The sequence below is a fragment of the Acanthochromis polyacanthus genome, chromosome 3 (genome assembly GCF_021347895.1).
Source record: "Acanthochromis polyacanthus isolate Apoly-LR-REF ecotype Palm Island chromosome 3, KAUST_Apoly_ChrSc, whole genome shotgun sequence".
NCBI lineage: Eukaryota > Metazoa > Chordata > Actinopteri > Pomacentridae > Acanthochromis > Acanthochromis polyacanthus.
This window is the reverse complement of record NC_067115.1, coordinates 12,614,823-12,636,763: the sequence shown is the minus strand read 5'-3', so window position 1 is coordinate 12,636,763 and position 21,941 is coordinate 12,614,823. Positions and strand designations below refer to the sequence as shown.

Sequence of the window (21,941 nt, the reverse complement as noted above, 5' to 3'; positions counted from 1 at the left end):
ATCTAAAATGAGAACAGATGAAACATGTTTGGGTCCCATTTATTCTCATCTACACAAAATCATCTCTCTTGGTCAAAGGCACATGACGGTGTGATATGAAATACATCTTCTGCATGATACGCAACTGTAAACATCTAAATATTTTTGTTTACATCAATATTATAATCATACATCTTAAATACAGTCACATAAAGTTGCTTATATGTACATCAAGACAACAAACAGCAGACATACACAGAAAAATGCAGCATTTATGAAAGGGGTTGATTAAACAGTAGCTCTGTTTTCAGGTTTTAATTCCTATGTGTCTTCACTTGCAGAGAAAACCTGATTTGACACCGTATGTGTGTGTGTGTGATTGTAGGTATATTTCAATTTGATGATATGACTATGTTGACCTCCACCCGATTCCTCCCGTTTGTTCCCACCCTCAAAGCGTGAAAAGCTGGTCATGTGACGTGTCCTGTTGCCGGGTGGATTGAGACGGTGGCGGTCTGGGCGTGGCGGGCGGCACGCTGCGAATCGTCTGGCTACTGTAGTCCGCCACCTTTGTCCGATCCTCCAGAAACTTATCAAACTCTGAAAATCACACTTGAGGTTAGAAGTGTGTGCGAAGAGATCATGTTTGCACCCAAATAGTAGCAAAGAAAACAACAAACCTTCACTGGAGACTCCCTCACAAACAGAAGACTGGTCCTCCTGCTTTCAAAAAAAACACAAACAGGTTTTTTTTTTTTTTTGGACAATACAATTTTTTACACAACATAACATCATGTATACCACACGTGCTTTCTCTTACCATATCACTAGATAACCATTTGTCTATGTTGCTCTGCATGGAGTTTTTCGCTGGTTGCATCTAGAAGAAAAAAGTAATCAAGAGTGACATATAAGGACTCGAGGTTTTATTTATTTTGCAGCATTAGCATGGAAATATTCAGAACATGTGTTACTGTGGTATACACACCCCCGCTGTGACCTGCAACCTTGTGTCCAGAGCTCCAGCGAGGCCCTCCACAGCTCCTGGATCCTCATATCTGACACTGAACAGACAAACAGAGAGAAAAGATGTGAGGTGCAAGGATATGCAAGGATAAAGGACCCACAGCTGCTAAATGAGACATTCTTTGTTCCATCATGCCTGCCTTCAGTGGTCCCATTTATTTATGCACAGTTCTATCAGCTCTCAAACTAAACCGACAGTCTCAAAGGTGCAGCATTTATATGCCATGCCACTTGACAGAAGATTTCCGCAAACTAAGCACCTATTTTCTCGCTCTAAGCTTCTCCCAAAGCCAAAAGCTCCCAAAGGTGGATTTAGGCAACTGACAAATTCTCCATGATGGGAGAAAGGAGACTGAGGGGGAGTTATGATGCATGTAAATGTTGCTTATGTGTCTCTTAGGCTGTGGATAAAATTTAAAATTCAGTTTAGTGGCAAAAGCAAAATGCTTTGATAGATATCTTAAAGTGTCTCCGTAGTTTCCTGTGATGCAAAAAAGCAGGCTGGTCATAATTAACCAGCAGATACCTGTCCTGTAAATACAATCAAATTTATGTAAATGCAGCAGGGATGATGATATAATAAATGTCCTCCATCACCAGTTTGCTCCACTCACCTTTTCCTCTGCTCTGCCAGGGAGCTGCCTCTGCTATGGGCAAACATGTCAAACTCCTCTTCTTCTTCTTCTGCAAAAGCAAAATTTCAGAAACTCTGAATGTGCATCTGTTAAGCTATGATAAAAAATGTTGGATGACACATTACTGTAGTACATTTCCTACATCCCATTACCCAAAGTAGCTTTTGTTATGGTGCAACCTGAGTATTATTTGAATATTAAGTTTTATCTAGTTTATTTTATTGTTTGTTTGTTGCAACACTTGGTCGGGTACTGAAGTGGGGAATCTGCTGCATTTGTGTCCATATGGAGTTGGCCCTAACCAGTCGGCTTTCAGGTAGCCCTGAGCTGGAGCATTTTTAGACATTTCTCTCATTTGTTATGTTCAGTCTTAACATCCTGCTCTTTTCGATCAGAAATAAAGCAAACTTTGAAAACAAGACTTAAAGGCATTATGGAGGATGTTTTTGTTGTTTAATTTGCCTGATTCACATAAAATGAATATACTGACCTTTAGTGGACTTGTATGTATGGTTTCTAAAAGAATTTAAAAAAAAAAAAAAAAAAAACTGTGGACATGGCAGGACCTGAAAAACATCAGCCAATCAACGCGCTCGGACCGAGGCGTTTGCTTTGCTCCCTTTCCTGTCAATCAAAAATCTTCCGGCTCAGGCCTAGTTACGTAGATTTCGTACGCCTTGGACTTACGTGTTTTGTGTATGTGTTGCTTTGGTATAGCTTCGTAGTTAACCGGCGACTTGTTTTGCTCATCTTTTCTTACATAATGGCAGATAAAGATCCAGGGGGACCCAGCCGTAAAAGAAAGGCATTTTTTGAGGTCAGAGAAAATAAAAGACGACTGGATCGCGAGAATGCAAAAACAAAAGTGATTATTGGCGAGTCATTTGGGCGATGGCGTCAGCTCAAGCAACAAATGGCCCTAAAGACAGATGCCTTGGTTGCTAAATTCCTTCTGGACAGGTAAAATGTATTATTGTATTATACTGCGGCTGAAGGCAACTTCACGAGTCGTACGCAAGTTTCTGGAGGGGGGCGTTTCTTCATAAATGTTAAAAGTGGGGAGGTTAGAGGGGGGTGAGGGAGAGGTTGTATGTGCGCATGCGCATGCTACGTTCAAAGTCGTAGGAAATTAAATCTCCTCTAATGCCTTTAAACACACAGCATGTAGTTTCTCTTGCTCTGGGTCTCTCATTCAAAAGACAGGATCAATGCAGCTGTTGTCTTCACACTCTGACAGGACTTATACAGAAATTATCTTATCAAATAAGTTACTGTGTTACACTTTCATTTGTTATGGTTAATCACATACTTATATTCATTTTATGTCATTTCATTCAAACAAAACAGTTGCATGAAATGAGAATTCAATCAAGTGGCAGCCCAGTGCTGTTATTTGTGGTCAAAACAATCAAACTAAAATATTGGTGATTCATCAAAAGTGATTAATACAAAAAAATGGAATGAAAGAAAACATTAGCTTGCTAGTTCACTTACTTAATCTTCTTCTCTTTTTTGCACTCTCTGATGTATCAGGTGCTGTTTATTCTTTTCCCCGGCTACAGCACTATGCTAGACACAACTTCAGATTTCTCTGCATTTGAATGTTAGTTGCTTTTAGACATTTATATGTAGAAATGTTACATATTATACCTTCAAGTTAAAAGAAAACCTTACATACTGACTTTGGGTTGCAAAGGAAACGGAGGTTTTACAAAGAGTGCTCACTGTGATTGGCTGCTTGCTGTGGATTGGTCCCGGTGTTCACTGTCGGCTGGCTGGTTGTTGAAATAAGAGCAGGTTGTCTGGCAGTGGAAGGTCCAGGACTGAGGTCGATAAGGCTCGAGGTAGAGCTCTGCAAACACACAATGCAGGGTTTGTCACACTGAATTGCTGAGAGTGTATGCATATTGCCTAAACCGTGAAGAAACATTTTGAAATCTCAAAAACAGACAGAGCAACAGAACCAGTTTTACCTGCTGCATGTTTGTCATTTGTGCTTTGTTCAGCCTGTCAAACCTAAAACATAATTACAGTACAATGTTCACCACAGTACACTTTAGCCCCCTCCATAAAATAACAGCTTTACAAACACACTGTCCACGCCACAAAGCTGTGCTGCAGCTCACCTCTCATAGCGGATGAAGGCATTGTTGAGGTCATCGTTGACCACGAGCAGCTCTTCAATAAATCCTTCATCTATCAGCTGAGGAATGAGCTCCACCACCCGACTCTGCATCTTCTTACACACTGAGAACAGCTGCTGCTTTGACAGAGAGAAAAACATCAGTTCATCTTCACAAAAATGACAGAGAAGTTAAAGGAAAACACTCATTAATCTGTGATATTTAAAGAGGTATTTAAAAATGAAATTTTGCAGTTTACTGTTTTCTAATCCTGTTTCATGTGCTTTTACATGTCCCAAAATCCTTTGGCAACAGTGTTAGCCCAGAGACAACACTTATAGAGGCAGCATGAGAAACATCAAAGAGAGAAAGTGTGATTAAGTCACATAGGACTAATTAAAAACTAGTCCCTTTGCATGTTAAAATATATTTTACATTTAATGCTTACAGTGAATTAATAGTTAACAGATGGGTAAACGAAATGTGAAACATTGTCACAATCTACCCCTTTGTGGCAATAAACAAAGGCCAAAAAAGTGCTTTAGCAGAACATACTAACTTGACTTTAACTCTTACAGTCAATAATCTGTTTTTTAACGTCGCCAAAGTCTAATCAATTTATTAATGAGTCCGAGGGGCTTGTTAGTGGCAAATTAAAAGAAATTTCCTGAAGGTATTTAAGAAATACTGAATTCATAAAAATGCACAGAGGTCTATTGTGGTATTTTTACCTGCTTTTGGCTTGAAAGGTATCAGCATGAAAGAATGCAGCATCAGAATTGCACAAAAGCAACAAAATGGGATCACAAATATATAGAATGCAAGTACACTGTAATAAAAAATGAACCAAAGTTGTGTTCAAAATCACCTTCTAGTTCACTACCGCCTATGTGATGGATACTCAATAGTTCACACAGCAGTGAGCAGTAAATCAAGACATTCATCATGTCGCATCATCAGCATTAGTCATTGTGTAATCCAACAGTCAATTGGCCTCTACACTGCAGAAAGTAGCGTACATGTCATGGCAGCTACTTTTTTTGTTCCCCTGTAGAATATTTAATCTGAACTACAGCTATAAAGAACAAATTTAAGCACAGAATTCAGACATTTGAATACAGTGATGGGCAGTAAATGTAGTATATTCTGTAGTGTGGTTTCACAGCTCATTCACAGTAGATGCTATAATCAATTCTCACCCACCTGTAGCAGCTCTGTGTCATCAGGCTGACTCTGTCCAGGTTTTAGCTCATTCAACATTTCAGACATCACCATCAGATTTCCCTTCACCAGAGCCAGCTCACTTCGCAGCTTCTGTTCCTGGATGGAATTAACGAAACGGCTGTTAAACGCTGCCAAACAATTGGGTTCACTGCAACGATGCAGAGAAACCGTTTATAACTTCTGCAGTGCAGCTACAGAATACTGGTTTTGTTTTACTTGTCATACAAGGAAAAGCTCAGGAGGAACTAATTATATCATTAATGGTTCTGCTACTGAGATTATAGCAATGCAGTGAAACCGCTGACAGTGTTATTAGTCGCTTTGAGAGACAAAACATTGCCTCTGTCATGGGTCTGTTGAACTTTAGCTTCACTCCACATTGTCCCCAGGGTCATAGTATGTCCTGCAATGTCTGACTGGAGCTGCAAGGATCAGTTGATTGATTGAAAATACATAGGAAACACGTTTTTTTGTTTTTATCAATTCATTATATTAGGTCTTTTAAAATTAATATGTGAGTACATGCTGGTTCTTGCAGCTCTCTATGATTGTGAAACACATAGGTTTATGCAAATACAAAGAAAATAATTGCTATCATGTCTTATTGTAGATTTACAGTTTTTGCATGTGTTGGGTTCATGTCCGCTCCAGGTTGTACACCAAGTTACATGTGTCGGTTTGAATGCCACCAGCTAGTACAGAATTTAAATGAATTATGTGTTTGTCTGACCCTGATGGAGACTAAAGGACTTTACTATAAAGCTGGTTTTGAGCTTAGCGAGTTTTCAGGTTTAAATCTGGGTTTTCAGGACGGTAACACTGATGGTGGTTCACTTCCTACCGAGGCACATCACCGTGGTAACTTATTCTAAACTCCTAACCTGCTCCAGAGCACATTATGTTTGAGATCAACACGTATCAAAACTGTGCCTCAGTTCACCAATCCCGTGGAGATCTTTCCAAATATACTGCTGTGAGAGGGAGTCTGAGGAGGGCAAGAGTTTTAAGGTTGCAATTTCAATGTCACCTCAATGTTTAATAGGCCTTCGTATATTGATATAAAACATAGACTGATAGAAAACTAGTAGAAAAAGCCTTAAACTGTCTTGCACACTGTGAGAGTCTCACATTAAATGTCCAGAACTTTTTTATTTTTATTACTTGATTATTTATTCTTTGCATAATTTGTTCTTTTGTGAGTAGCAAAAAGGTACAACTAAAACTCCAATACAATTCTGTGTTGCATAAATATTATTTTTGCTTAAGGTTATGTAAAAAAACCTACATCTAAGCTATTCATACAGAATTAAAACTTTTCTCCAGTTGTGCCTTACATGAGGCAGTAATTATGAGAATAATTAATTTGCAGCTTCCATTCATGGTTTTGGATGGAGCAGCTGTATCGCTTTCTGTATTGCATTTAAAACTCTTCATACTGGTTTAGTATTATTTGTTCTCCTTGTGTGAAAAGCGCGGCTCACAATTTGTCCATATTTGTGCTCCTATCCAGGTTCAGTAACCCTGGTTCTCTTGCTGAGTAGATAACGAGCTTTGAGGGGCCATTTATCCTAAAATTGTTGCTAGATTTAGTCATGACAGAAAATGAAAAAAATATGCCGAATATAATGAACTTGCTTCACACTACAAGCCCCTGAAGTCAATTCATGTTGGTCTGTTCGTTTGCTTAAATGCTGGAAGAATAAATCGGCAATATTATTTCACTTAAAGATGGAGCACCTTGGTTTATTTCCACTGTTGTCTGCATCATGTGATATCAAGTAAGATTATTTTTGGGATTTTCTCCCACCCCACCAAAGATCACCTGTCAGATCAGCCATCAAAGACTTGTCGTGCTTAATCTTCATACACTGCTTTTTATTGTTTTACAATGCTTATCTGAGCAAACAGAAATATGTGAGTTTCATTTTGTTAAAACAAACTGTCTCTACACATTTCACCATCAGCATTAACTTCTGTAAGTCAGTATCAGTCAGCCATGGTTTTCTTTATCATCCCTATCTAGTCATGTACTGCTAGGGGTTTTATGAAGTGGTACCTGCTCAGCAGAAAGTGATGCCGGACCTTCACTGGGCTGGACTGGAGTTGAGCTGCTCTGACTGGGAGTACTGGAAGGAGCTGCTGGTTGCGACTGGCTTGCGGGAGCAGTGACAGTGGTCGCCTCAGGAGTCTCGTTTTCGGGAATACTCTGTAAAATTTAAGGAACAATGTAAAAAGATATCCACAAATGTATTTCATTTGATGTTGTATTTCCAAATTTGCACACAGTCTCACTCTGTTTGGAGTGTGGATGGGGGACAGAGCGTCCAGGTCTGTCATGGGGAACTCCAGGCCTCGCCTCCTCAGGTCATCGTATACAGACACCACCCCCGCCAGGGAGGGAGAGCTACGAAACGCATCGGCCCACGACTGAAGATGCAACCGAATGCAAATGTGATGAATTGTAAAGACATGACAGGCTCCACAATGTGTATGCAAAAGAACAAACGAGAAAAAACAACAGAGAGGTACTGTCCTGCAGAGTTTTCCAGCACGACTCTATCTAATGTTATCATGCCTTATAGGCTACAATTGCATACAGGAGGTTTTGACCATGTTGCACAGTAATGCACGAAAATATCTGAACGACAATGAACATTAAAGATAACACTGTTTTTCTCAGACATAACAGTCAAACTTAAGTAGGCTGTAAAAGCTGTGGGATTTCGAAACCCTTCAAAATGATCTCATAATAATTCCAAAGACAGTGTCAAATCAAAAAGCAAAATAAGAATTTTAATCAAATAAAACAAAGTAGAGACTTGAACAAAAACAGTGAGTGGAAAACTGCTATGTAAGAGTTTTAGAATCAATGAGCACTAATCATTTCAGTTTCAGAAAAAATGGGAAAGAATTGTTTGGTCTCTGTCCCCAAATTGTGTTTCAATTCAGTTTTCATAGATCAAACCCAAAGCTCATGAAAATACCGATTCGTTTTCATCTGTTTATCAAGCAAACAACTGGCAGATTATTTGATAAGGGAAATATTCCTTTGCTGAGGCCCTGGGGCTTTTATCATACACAATCTTAACATGTTTACATAAAACTACACCGTATATGTAATTTTTGCACTATTTAAGCCATACTTTTTTGTACATGTTCAGCCACGTACAATATCAAAAAGTTTAACTTCAGTTACACAATTGTTTCTGTAATTCCTAATATACTGGATAAGCTATCTTAAAAAGAATAAGCAATCCCACTGTTTTCATAGATACACTTGCACATACCATTTTTTTCCTAGTAAATGTCATATTTTATATTTGCACATTTCTTACTGGGCATTTAAAAAAGCCTGATTGTGTGAATGCACTGAAAGGATTGCTGACTAATTTCTTTGCACAATGTGTAACAACAACAACAAATGTACTGTATTCTATTCTACACATACCTGTATAAGGCTGAGAACTCTGTCATGGAGAACAGTTGGAGGGTTATATTTGGGCAGAATGGCACGAACCAAAACCCCTTCAACAAACTCTTGCGAGGCCACTAAAACTTGGAAGCGATGGCCACAGTTCTTCACACAGGTCTCAAGAACCTAAAATACAAAACAACAAAACAAAAATATGAAAACTGCATCTGAAGCTGAAATTGTGTCTGTGTCGCTTACATAAGTGGGTAAATAATCCATCTCCTCATGGCCACCAGCCAACCAGGACAAGGATCATTTCAGTCCTCATATCACTCTCACACTCAACATTCCTCAATGCAATGAACGACAGAACAAATGAAATCTAAACACGCAACCATCCAGAGATGATTACTCACAGTGAGGGCCAACATGATCTCTCTGAAGTTCTTATTTCCTACTATTCTCTTCTTAATAGCTTTGACTGCATCTCTGGGCCTGGGGATGAAAACAACTCTGCGTCACATGATGTCTGTTCAGTCATCCATTGAGGTATTTTGAAACAAAAATATGCAATAATAATTTAACAAGGAGAGAAAAAAGATACACGGTTGTCTGTTGCAGAAGCATCAACAATAAAGGGTGTTGTGTGTTTGGATCATGTACACGAGTAAAGAGCGAGAAACAAGTCACTCCTTAGGCAAAAAAAAAACATTGCCTTTGACTGTGTACATCTAACTGTTAAAACCACATTGCATTTTGGGGATATAATGAAAGTCCTCATAGCATCAAAACAAAGAGCTTAACAGAGATCTTAAGTAGGCCATTGGGTCACAAACAGCTGCATTCCAGAGCAGAAACCATTAAGGAAGTGACACTGTAAAATGCACGACAGATATAATAAAAACTGCAGACTTACAGAGTACAGTGCACTAATTAGACATAAAGGTGAGCCTACAGATGGGGGAAGTTACTGGCTTTACTGGTCTTTCATTTTCATCTTTACAGCACTAGTTCGGCATTTACAGAGAGATCCAGAAAAAGATAAAAGATAACATTTCAATATTTATTCTTCCATTTTGACATGTTACTCATGATGTGTAATCAATCAGATGTACTGTGGGCGCTCTAGATCAGAGTGACTACAGATGGAGAGGTGGAACCAAAGTAGTGCAATTCTAAATTTATATAATCTATTGAGAACTGGTTAACAATAACAACATTAATAATGAGAAAAATGCCAAATATCTGATCCAATTATGAGCCAGACCAATAATCAGTATGCCCTGTAACCAAACACAATAAATGACATCCTCCCTACCCCTCGTCCGTCTCGTTGATGATGTCACATATCTCCATGTTGAGGCCCCAGTCCTCCAGCTGTAGAGAGCCAATGGTTGCTCGCTCTGTCAACAGACAGGGAATCGGGTGAAAGTATAATTAATACAGTAATACTGATAAGGGAATGCATACACTGACCAGTCACAACATTAAAACCACCTGCCTAATACTGTGTAGGTCCCTTTTGTGCTGCCAAAACAGATCTAACCTGCCAAGACCTCAACTCCACAAGACCTCTGAAGGTGTCCTGTAGTATTAGGCACCAAGATGTTACCAGCAGATCCTTTAAGTCCTCAGTGCTGGAAGGAGGGACCTCCATGGTTCTGATTTGTTTTTCAAGCACATAACACAGAGATCTGGTAAATTTTGAGGCCAAGGGCCCTGTCATTAGGGGATACAGTTGCATGAAGGTGGTGTCATTGGTCAACAACAACAAAATGTTTAGGCAGATGGTAGATGTCATAGTTTCATCCACATGAATGTTAGGACTTAAGGTTTCCCAGGAGAACATTGCCCAAAGCATTATGTTGCCTGTGCTGGGATACTCTCTTCCTACTGTGAAGATGCTGTATAACTTAGCACCACCCTCTGCTCAGCTGTACTCTGCTACATGTGCTGCAGACAGTTCTGAGAATATTCTAAACAGTGGAGTCAGAGTGCCTTCTGCTGGACAACCACTATTTCTAATACGGAAATAGTGTACATCCTGTTCGCTCCTCAGGCAAATGACGCACTGGGTCGTCCTTAAAATGTAAAAGCAAATGTGATTCATCAGACCAGACCACCTTTTTCCACTGCACCATGATCTAGTTTAACGGGTTCAAATATCCTTTATAGGTAATTTTGGTGGTGGCTAGGAGTCAACATGAGCTCTGTGATTGGTCTGCAGCAGGCTACTACTTCAAGCTACTTTTTCATGTCTTCAGCAATATCAAGAAGTGCGCACCAGTTACACTACTGTTTCTATAGTTCTTAATACGCCAAATAAGCTATCCTTACAAACATAAACTACACTTGTACATATGATTTTTCTGCTAGATGTTTATATTCGTAAATCTCCTACTTTTAAAAATGCTGTCTGATTTTGTGTATGCACTGACAGAACTGCTGCTTAATATCACTGCAGATTGTGCAATGACAAAAGGTAATTCTATTCTATTTCTTCCATCTCATTAAGCTGAGATGCACTATCTTTTGACATCTAAATGTGATTGCAAGCATTGCACTCTTTAGTGGGACTGAACCACACAAGCTGCTCTTTATAGACCGTCATATGTATCATTGAGTCTTGGGCATCCATGACATAAGTTATTTATCCTCCTTTGGATTTTAGTAGGAACTAACCACTACATACCAGGAACACAACACCAGAAATGTCTTTCGTCCATCAATCATAGTTTGATCATGCTCAGATTCATTCAGATCCTTATACTGCCCATTTTTCATGCTTCCAATACATCAACTTCAAGAACTAATATATCCCACCCGATGACAGGTGCCATCGGAACAGGACAGTTTACATGTTAGTAGTTTTGATGTGTTGGCTGATCAGTCTAACAGGATATTTTCAGTTTTTCTTTTAAATTCAGTTTCATAGATCACTCTCTGGTAGAAATATGTATCATGATCATAGACTGTATATAAAGTGGACGTAGCATCTGGCTCCAGAATTGAAGCCAACCCGGAAGTGTCAAAAACTTGCAATATCACGCCGTCCGCTAGGGTTGGCTCCAAAAAGCTTTTGCTCCACAGACCCCAATTCATTTTTGGAAAAAGTAAAATTTGATAGACTGATTTTCTACGGCTCAGGATTTTTTTCCCGTTAGTTTTCATGGTCAAAATGAGAGATCAGGTGGCCGATCTTAAAATAAATCAATACTGAATTTTAAATAAATCGTTAAAGTTGGCTGAGCCAGGGGGCGTGGCTATACTTGATAGACAGCAACAGAAGCCTCTGCGGTAAAATGTGGGCGGGATAAGAGAGTCCTCAGCCAATCCTGCCCCTAGTTGCTCTCCGGTCCAGCCTGTTTGATGACGCTTTTACGTCACTGGCTCCAAAAAATCCAAAACGGTGACCAGGAAGTAGCAAAATCCGAGCTTCATTTTCTCGGTGTTGAAACCAACGGGTGACGTCACGGTTAGTTTACGCCTGATCATGATGCACATTAATAAAACATCACATGACAAGACTCAACATGTAAGACAGTAAACAAGACATGCTGCACACAATGAGTTACATTAATTTAAGGAACGAGTTCACCACATGATCATTTGACGGTCTGCATTCATGAGGGTTGTGTTTCTGTTGTATCCATGGATCCTCAAAAACAAAGTTTCACATATCTGCAGTGGTGACAGCTGACATATTTGTACTAAAAATCCAACAAATGTGACTAAATAAGCAATGGTTTAAGATATACCTGCTATTACTAATGTTTTTGGGATCATTAAACTTGAGCTGGGGTTAAGTGTAAAGTCAGGTCGTAATCATTGAGGGTTTATTACAACAAGAGACAGGTTTTACATTACACAATAGTTTAGTCAACTGTTTACATAAAATACTGATTAGTGCAGCTTTAATTAGGAACAGTTTAAAGGTGAGAATCTATAGATCACAGGGACTCAGAAAAGGCCATTTTTTTTAAAGAATGGTCATAATCAAAAAGTCTTTGTGTGGAGCTCTAAGAATTCTGGATACTACAATTCCTACAACGCAGCTTGAAAACATCTTTGACTAGACCTTCTTTTCCTTCAAATTCTCAATTTTTACTACAGTCACCTAAAACAAGACAATAATGGCAAACCAAGACCTGTAACTGCCATGAGATTCTGATTTTTATTGAGATGTAGAGATACCGGTCATCATATTCTTTCTAACAAGGTCCCACATAATTTTCAACCAGTCAAAACACCACAGGGGTCGTTCCATACAAAATCAAGCAAAAGTGAAAGTAGTTACCACCTGATCCCCTCAGAATCAGCTGTTTCTTGGCAACAACTTGCAATATTTTGTAAAAATACTAGGCAAATTTTCAGAGTTACAGGCCCTCGAAGAACATAAGGCCGGGTCAAAATTTAAATTTTCGTTCACAGGACTTTTTCCATAATTTTGAGTCCTTATTACTTTATAAGTATAAACAATAGTTACATTAAGTTTCCAGGAATAAAAAAAAACACATTTTAGTTGTGCTCAAAACTGAAACCAAATCATACATCCATATCAAGTGTCACAATATGAATCCAAAAATCTTCCTTTTGATCAGCACAATTTTTCTATAACCCACTTTGATCAGTATCATGTAATGTTTTATAGCTTTAATAGCAAAATTGCACCAATTGAACATCTATGATATGCAGAGATAGAAAAAAGCGTTGGTACCCAGAATGTGTTGGCTGTTTTCTAATAAGTCACGAGAGAAAACTTTAGGGAATGCATTTTGGACTAACTGTCAGGGTTTGTCAGAACAAGTTATAGCAAATAAAGGCTCCCATTTTTACCTGCATTTGATATCATGCTCATCTTCCAGTTGTGATTGCTTCTGTGTCAGTCAGATGTACTTTAGGGGCCTGTAGCTTGCAGGATATTTATCGTTTGAAGGTACAATTTCGCCCAACTTCATTCTATAAACTAAAATCAGCTGATTGTGAGGGGGTCAGGTGGAAGCACTGACTGATTTTTCATGCAATGACTTGCAGGCAAACTATCAAATAGATCTGTAAGTGGTATCCTCCACTGTTTGTAGTACTAACCTGATTAGGAAACCTCAAAATGGGTTTTCCTCCAAACTACTTAGCAATCAAAGGCAGCTTTCTTTGCACTCCGCCCTTCACAGACTCCTCATAAGTCTCTAAATCTCCTTCATTCCTTTCCACCAGCACTCCCCACTCTTGTCCAAACTCCCACCCTTGCCTTTCTCAATCCCATTCACTCCCTTGCCCTCCTTACATCCCCTCAATCCCTCCCTCCCTGCCTCCCACTCTCCCTTCCCCAGCTCCCTCCACTTCATGTGACTGTCAGCTGCTTCTGTTCTCATTCGCCTCAGAAGAAGCTGACATTTGTGTGTGAGAAAGTGAGTGGATAAGAGGAAGGGAGGCTTGAGATCTATGTGTAACATGTTCATACTACTCATGACTGTCCTGATTACACATCTTTCCAGGCATCATCAGCAGAGCATTTTGTTGGCTGTGTGGGTTTCACAGTTGTTTAGCGGCTTCAAATAACGAGGCAGCCTGATGCCGTTAAAAGGGAAATTCCGAATTGTGCAAATCAGCCATTTAAAAAGAGCTGTAACATTCACAAACAAGGTGTGAAACTGCAGCTTAATAAAACACCTCAATGACTAAGGAAGTGATAAGGGGCACAAAGCAGCTCCCTCATTTGCCGAATGAGTTGTTCCTCAAGTTGCACTGACCAATCACATGGAAGATTGAGGAGAATAAATCCCGCCTCTGCCGCGTCATTGGCTCTGAAGACTTACTTTAATGTTTCTGTCAATTCAGACTTAATTATTACGCATTTTAGAAACCGAAACCCAGAAATCAAAGCGTTACGTGGTGTTTATTAACCAATAGTGGTGAGTTTCTAAAAATCCTTAAACATATGATTTAATACATGCTGCTAAATTGATCCAGCGGAACTCATTTTTCAAAAGCAACTGCGACTTACCGATTCTCTGACCGACGGGCGTAGAGAAGGGGTTTCCAATGAGAAACTCCATTTTCTCCCCGATTCCAAACATCGTAGAAAGCTGTAACAGCCCGCTTTTAAAATGCAGCAGTTTTTTTGTTTTTTTCTGAGCTTCTAACTGCTGCGTTTCCTTTTGCTTTCAGCGTCTCTGCTGCTTCAGAGGCGCACAGACTCAGAGGAGTCACGTGAAAACACGCACACAGTCAGGAAACTGCAGACACCGACGCACAGACACACGCAGCCGCTGATTAAACCTCATTTCAGTAGTCATTGAGGTTGTCTACCTACCTGTTGCAAGTCATGCACAAGTCTTGTTTAAGTACAAATGTGTGTTTCAGCACATAACTTTGCAGAGTGGCTCCTTACACTGCAAAAACTCAAAATCTTACCAAGTCTATTTGTCTTATTTTTAGTCAAAGGGTCTCATCCCACTTGATTTAAGATACGTAACTTCATTAAACAAGAGACATTTCAGCAAGATGTAGAGACTTGTTTTAACCCTCCTGTTGTCCTCGTTCACAGACACCAAATAATATTGTTTCCTTGTCAGAAAAAAAATCCAAAAATTCCGCAGAGAAATTCCCAAAAAATCTGAAAATTTGCAAAACCTTCAGAATGAAAAATCCTTTAATTCCTTAAAAGTTTCTCTTAAAAGTATTATTTAAAAAAAATCACCCAAATTTGGCAAGAAAATTCTTGTAATATGCTCCTACAATGCAGTATGTGTATACGTAGATGTATCTGTATGCTTTAGATGAAAATGGTTTCTATAATAGTTATGTGGTGGCTCAGCACTTGTGGGTCTGGACTAATGATCACTAGGGTGGAGATTCAAGGGTTCAGGTTTATATTCTGCAGGTGGAGATTCGGTCTGACAGCTCATCCTGGATACTGAGAGAAGTCTGACCTGACCGGTTCTTCTAGACTAGAAATGAGCCTAATCTGTCCTCTGAGCTCAGAAAGCTTAGATTTCAAATACATCTGAAACAGGTCACAACCATCTCATGGCCATCTGTAGTTTACAATTTCTGACAACTGTGAAACTTAATACCTTCCTTCCAGGCCATATGTGGAAGTCCCTGATTTGTTCACATACCTACAGTAGAGAAACTTTTGATTCCAACTAAGCAGCAAACAAATGAATAAACTATACCTTAACACACGTTTAACTTGCAAGAAGCGAGCAGAGGAAGGTTAAGTCTGTGCTGTTTTTCCTACACTGAATTACTTATGTCATTGTCCTCTTTTATAAATCCCTCATACCCTCTTTTATAGCTCTGTTATCAAATCCAAGTGATATGATATGTGTGTTACGTGCATTTTGTTGCCTTGATTGCTGGTGATGTTGTTGTTAAATATCTGCCTGTAATTGTGCCAAGAAGATTTCTGAAATGAAATAATACAAAGATAAATATCTAACATGTTTTATATAACTGTCAAAAATAACGAAAATGGGCAAACTCCAAAAAAATGTGTTTTCATTGAAATGTTAAAGCAGATTTCATGCTGGGTTTCATTCTAACCAGCCTAACCCTGCCAGTAGCTGGGAGTAGCCTATGCATTCGTAATTAACTGCAGCACAGTTACTCTCAAAATGTACTTCCTTGAAAAAGAAATCATGTTTCACAATGGATCAGTGGCAAGAAAAGTTTCAGGAACCTCTGTGTCATCTGGTTTAAAGGAAACATTTGGAAAAGATACAGAAAAATATTAAAAAGTAGTAAAAATATGACTGACCAACCGTTTGGCTGTATATTCAAAGAACCTTCTTCAGTGTTGGTTCATGTTGTAGATTGTGAAAAGAGTTGGAAAATGAATATTGTATGAACACATGACAAATGACGTTTTTGAATTTGTAGTTTAATCTTCAGAACTGCCATCAAACTGCCTTCGGACAGATGTCTTATGAACCATGAGACTGCCTTAGATCACTTTGGTTTAAAAAAAAGAAGTGAATTTAACGTGTATTTGCATTTGATATGGATTTTACACGCTACAAGGTTTGTGACTGAATCATCATGGATTTCTATTTGTTTCCACTCAATAAATATTTTATCAGGAGATATACATCTGAGTTTAGATTTTAAAATGATCTAAATGAGCCTGGATATGTTGACACCAGTTATAGTTTTATTATTGAAAATCGCACAAACATGTGGTTTCAGATTTTATGAAATCACTGTTGCAGCTGTGAGGCTGTAGTGTCAGATTGAGACTGACAAAGGGACAGAATTAACACCTCATCTTCCCCTCGTCAACATGGTCACAGATCAAAGAGGGATAATGAGAAATAACAACCCCGTACATGCAGAAGTAGAGCTTATTATGAATAATATGCATATGAGGGGTAGACATGCCTGTACTGTGGTGAGTTTTTGAAACCCCACAACCGATATCTCAAATCAGAGGTAAATACCTGACTGCTTTTGGCAAAGTAGATCAACACTTTTATGTCAACAGCACCACCTTGTGTCTTAAAAGTAACCTCAATTCTCGCAGAGAAAGAAGCTCCAGATGAAAATGTGTGGAAGAGGACTTTAAGTGAAGTTTATTTATAAATTTATTACTGAGCTTTGCATCAGTCATCAACAGTCGCTCAGTAAAGCCACCGACTTAGGATTCAGGCCTCTGACAGACAAGCACTACTTTTTGTTCCTCATTAAAATAAATCTATTTCTCTATTCTTGTAATGACACAGTATCCCATTATTATTCTGGGTTCATCTTGTCTAATTGCACCAGATTTTTAATGTCTTTACGTTTTATTAGAGGGTAAACAGTCAACTGATGACGAGAAAATGACAGGAGGGAGAGAAATGAGGGGTGAAGCTGTGCATAATGTGCATTTATATATTACATCGATTTAACAGTTTTAGTGATATAATTTTTTTTGTTTTTAGTATTTTTGTGTCTCCTGTAGTTTTCTTGATTGCAAATTAAACTGCTGTAAGAAAGGTAATTTGCTGTAAGGATTAAATATAGTAATGATCTATCTAATAATATGAAACAAGGTGATGGCTGGAGTCAAACGAAGGACATCGTGGTTCATGGCCATGAGGGCATCACAGCAAGAACTTCACACAAAACTGCATCTAATATGCAATTTTCATGAAGGATTAATCTCCATGCTGTTTTCTTCATCAGTCAATACTTTATTTATAGTTTTGAGTCTATCCCGGCTGAACGATTGGAGAAAAAAGCACAAAATGTACCTCTGATTTCAAGAAAATATGGATTTTTGTAGTTAAATGGTATACCTTAGTAACCTAATGGTAATATGACGGCATCTTTGTTTGTTCAGTTGCAGCTAGGGACCTGTGTTACATGGCATATCCACCTCTTGTCCTGTTTCTTGATTGCCGCTTTACTTGTGAGTTCAAAAAGGTGCAAAAGGGCCAGAGAATAATCTTTAAAAATGTTATAAGCTACAACACCTGAGTGAATATACTTAGTTGTATCCGGGTTGACCAGGTTTAGTGCTGCAGAAGCAATATCCATACAGGACTGGCATATGAAGTGTGTAGATCGAGACCACACAGTGTTGGGAAGGTCTTACACCTGCACATGCTGCCAAAACAGCTTCACTGCAGCTTTCACATCGATTCTTCAAGTTTCTACCAAAACGTATTCTCTCATTAAGTATTCTGATGATAGTTAAGGGCACTGTCAAACATGGCGATCCAAAATCTCCCATAGGTGTTCAAGTGGGCTGAGATGTGGTGATCGTGAAGGCCACACCATTTGGTTCACTTCATTTACATTCTCATTAAACCATTGAGGGGCTCCACATGCTACTAAAGACAACTTTCTGTTGATTTGCAGTGACCGGTCCTTCTACGGGGACAAATTCACCCAAATTATAGCAGCAAACAGCTTAACAGAGCCACCACATCCGGTGTTTAGGTTTTTCTTTTTATTTGTCACCATTATGTTTCTGTTCTGTATGCAAATACTGTATCTAGTATTTATTTGATTATGTTATATATCTCTGTTCCACTTTGTTGTCCTGGTTTCATATGTTCATTTGGATTTCCTCCTGAGCTTTCTGATGTGTAAACATATACACTTGTCAAATTCTTTAAATGCATAAACATGCTTGGTCGAAAAAGCTTTAAATCCCTTCAATAATGGAGGCAAAATGTTCTCAGTGTGTTACAAGTAAAAGCATTTTTTATGGTGCAAATACTCAAGCAAAGTTCTTCTGATTCCTAAATACCAAAAAAGGATGAACAATCAACCATCTTTCACTCTTTGACCTTCATCTAAAACTATGTCAGGTTTACATCTTGCAGATTTAAATGTGTGCTGTGTCATACCTCCTTTAGGACACTGAGAGAAGTCTGTCCTGATCAGTTCTGCAAAACTAGAAATGAAACTGATCTACTCTCTCAGCTCAGAAAGGTTACATTTCAAATACACCTTAAACGGGTCACAACTAGCTCAGTGGCATCTGTATTTTACATTTGTTTGAGCAAAATGATCTGTTCTCCTCTATGAGAGCACAAGTGGACCCAAACCATGAAAGCACATTGCTCCCTATTGCACAGGGGAACTGCATGTCTTGACTTAACACACAAGATTCAGGGTTTTCCTTTAATTCGTCCCCCACATTCATTTATCAGCAAAGATATATTTATTTTTCAAACATGCATATACACCTTTACCGTTACTCACATGTAAGCTTTTTTCTGCCACAACCTTTGCTAAAACTGTTTTAATTTCATGAAATTCTATCATAAAAACTGCATGTAGTGTCATTTTGTATTTATGCATTTTCACCACAAGGTGGAGGCATTTAATCTATAAGGACCATCTGGGATATTATCAATGACATTTTTGTTGCTCCAGACAAAAACACTAACAGTTGCTGATTTAGTATCTGAACTCACATGTATGTTAATGAACAGCTTGGATTTGACGCCATCCTGCCTGCTTTAGCAACATGTCCAGACCAGCCTGGCTGACTGATCCAGTAACTTGACGCAGTCGGTGCTAAAAGGATGAGGATGTGAAGAGGAAAGTTAATGACCTTTGACCTCCTCTGTTCTCAGCTCAGCAGAGGCCTTCAGGCTGCCCTTTAATAGTTTTATGACCCCTGTAGCAAATTATAAACAAGAAGTGCTTTTCATCGTTCCTTCTCACCTCCTCAAGAACAAATTTCAACCAAAAAACTGAATTTTTAAGAAGTGGATCTCTCCTCCTTTTTTGTAGATGCACAGGTTTACCTAAAGCATTGTGGGTTCAGTAGATCAAACAGTCAGATTAGAGCGCCCAGAGGGATGCTGAGCAATGAGGAGGAGAAAAAAACACAGTGTTATCTCTTTTCTCCAGGCTGTATGACCTGGCATAATGCAGCAACTTAAAGCCTCGCACCATTGTTCAGACAACGAGAGGCCTGTATCAGGTCTGGCATTTGTGTTGCCTTGACAATGCACTATCCTGAACGACACGCAAGTGATGGAACAGCGGGGGACCATGGAGACATACAATTAGTATGAGATGTAGAAAAAGAAAAGCGTCTCATTTTTCTTTGGCTTTAAGTTGCTCTGACTGCAGAAGGTGACTGTTGCATCAATCAGCAGTCTTCTAAGGTCAGAGGAAGTTGTTACGAAAAGCACACCAAATGTTTAGAAATCCTGCTAGCTTAAAGACCAACGGAATAAATTCTGTGTCACAACCTGCAGGTTTTGTGGATTTCATGAATGTGGACAGTAAGAGGCCGGTATGAGCCTAACAAGCAGGATACATTCCCACAACGCTGACTAACATTACTTATAAGTTCTAATGACATTTGTCCTTTCATTTAATGATCCTAAAGCTAAAAAAGTGGATTGAAAAATAATATTTCACAGCAACATTCAGAGGATATGTGACGGATGTTGGCAGATTACGTTACATGAAGGAGGACATAATAAACCGACATTCAAAAAAACATTTTCAAGGCGTTATCGAGGCCTCGGATAACAGATTATTAAAAAAATAAAACACTCATATAAAGCAATATATCAACAAAAGGTAGAATGTTTAGCCTACAATATTCTAACAATGTTTTGGGGATGTTGTTGACGTAGCACATTATAGGACATTCTTCCCTTGAACTTTCTCGCAGCGGTACATGATAGCAAAGCGAAAATGTCGAAATGCAACATTCAGTAAATGTTCACAAGACATTATTCAGACCTCACATGACGAAATTCTTCATGAGATATCACTGTATTGCAATATATAACCAAAAAGTACAACAATCTGGGTGCAATGTTCTGAGGATGTTGTTGTAGGAACATATTATATCACAAGACATTCCCACAGCATTTCATGATATCAAAGGAGGGGCATTCTTCATGCATATTTTCAAGATGTCATCGAGGCTTCAGAAGACAGATTAGTTTTATAAAATGTTCCTATAATGCAATATATTAACTAAAAGGAGAAGATTTTACCTGCGATATTCTGAGGATGTTTAGGGGATGCTGCTGAGTAAACCTATTAGAGAGCATTTTTCCGTAACATATTCTCACAGTGTTACATGAGAAAGGAAGGATGTTCTTAATGCAACCTTCAAACAATGTTTTCAAGATTTCACTGAGGCCTCAGATGACAGAATGTTTTTTAAAAAAGACTCCCGTGATATAACATATTGACAAAAAGTAGAACATTTTGCCTGCAGTGTTCTAAGGATGTTTTAGATATGTTTTTGGAGAACATATAGAACATTCCCACAGATGATAATAAAGGAGGGGCGTTCTCAAATCAACATTCAGAAAATGTTTTCCACAGATGACGTAATTAGAAAGAAAAAAAATGTTCCTGCCATGATATATTAATAAAAGGTAGAACATTTTGCCTGTAATATTCTGAGGATGTCTTGGGGATGTTTTTGAGGAAACACTTTATAAACAGTTCTTCTAAGACAAGCTCTCAGAGGGTGTTCTCAATGCAACGTTCGGAAAATGTCCTTAGAGAACTTTAACCTGCTTTTAAAACGAACTTTCTGATAAGTAAGAAATAAATTTTGTCTGAAAACATTAGCAGAACCTTGCAAAACTTTTTCAGAACAAAAAACATCCAGGTGGGAGGCCTGACATTTGTTTTTTCCTTGACAATGCACCGGCCTGCAGCACATGCGACAGATGTAACAGCAGGGAATGGAGGAGAGGAAAAGTTTACATTCATCATGATTTTTTTATATTAAAAAAATTACAATATCCATATGAGCTGATTAAATGAGGGGGGAAATATTTTTCCTTTTCTAGATCTTTCCAGGAGTCTCTTACTCACTGTATCACATTTAAGTGTGGTTGGAGCAGAAACATTACGGCAGAAAGAGGGGAAAACACACAGGCACGTTTTAATCCAAAAACTGCCACGCAATAAAATGACATAACCGTCCATAATTTTTTGGGAGACGTTTTTTTTGTGGGGGGGATGCAAGCAGGCATGTATGTATGAATGCACTTTGTGTGTGGATGTGAGTGTGGCTGCACTGGTTGTAAATTGATCCCTCCTACTCCGCTGCTG

At 38.7% G+C, this 21,941-nt stretch overlaps 1 protein-coding gene across 2 annotated transcripts; it reads right to left on the bottom strand.

Moving 5' to 3' along the window:
• Positions 1–23: 23 nt before the first annotated feature.
• On the bottom strand, positions 24–14,626 carry LOC110966288 (target of Myb protein 1-like). Of its 2 annotated transcripts, none has more exons than XM_022215611.2 (15): positions 14,404–14,626; positions 9,718–9,802; positions 8,816–8,894; positions 8,436–8,585; positions 7,280–7,414; positions 7,044–7,193; positions 4,967–5,083; positions 3,767–3,900; positions 3,614–3,656; positions 3,366–3,492; positions 1,620–1,689; positions 968–1,043; positions 800–859; positions 660–702; positions 24–579 (listed from the first exon to the last, which is right to left on the bottom strand). In XM_022215611.2, exons 1-15 carry the CDS (start codon positions 14,474–14,476, stop codon positions 431–433), a joined length of 1,491 nt encoding a protein of 496 aa, XP_022071303.1. In that variant the 5' UTR covers positions 14,477–14,626; the 3' UTR covers positions 24–430. The 2 variants fall into 2 exon arrangements, with proteins under 2 accessions (XP_022071303.1, XP_022071304.1); XM_022215612.2 differs by having other exon boundaries at positions 660–699.
• Between the last annotated feature and the right edge of the window lie 7,315 nt (positions 14,627–21,941).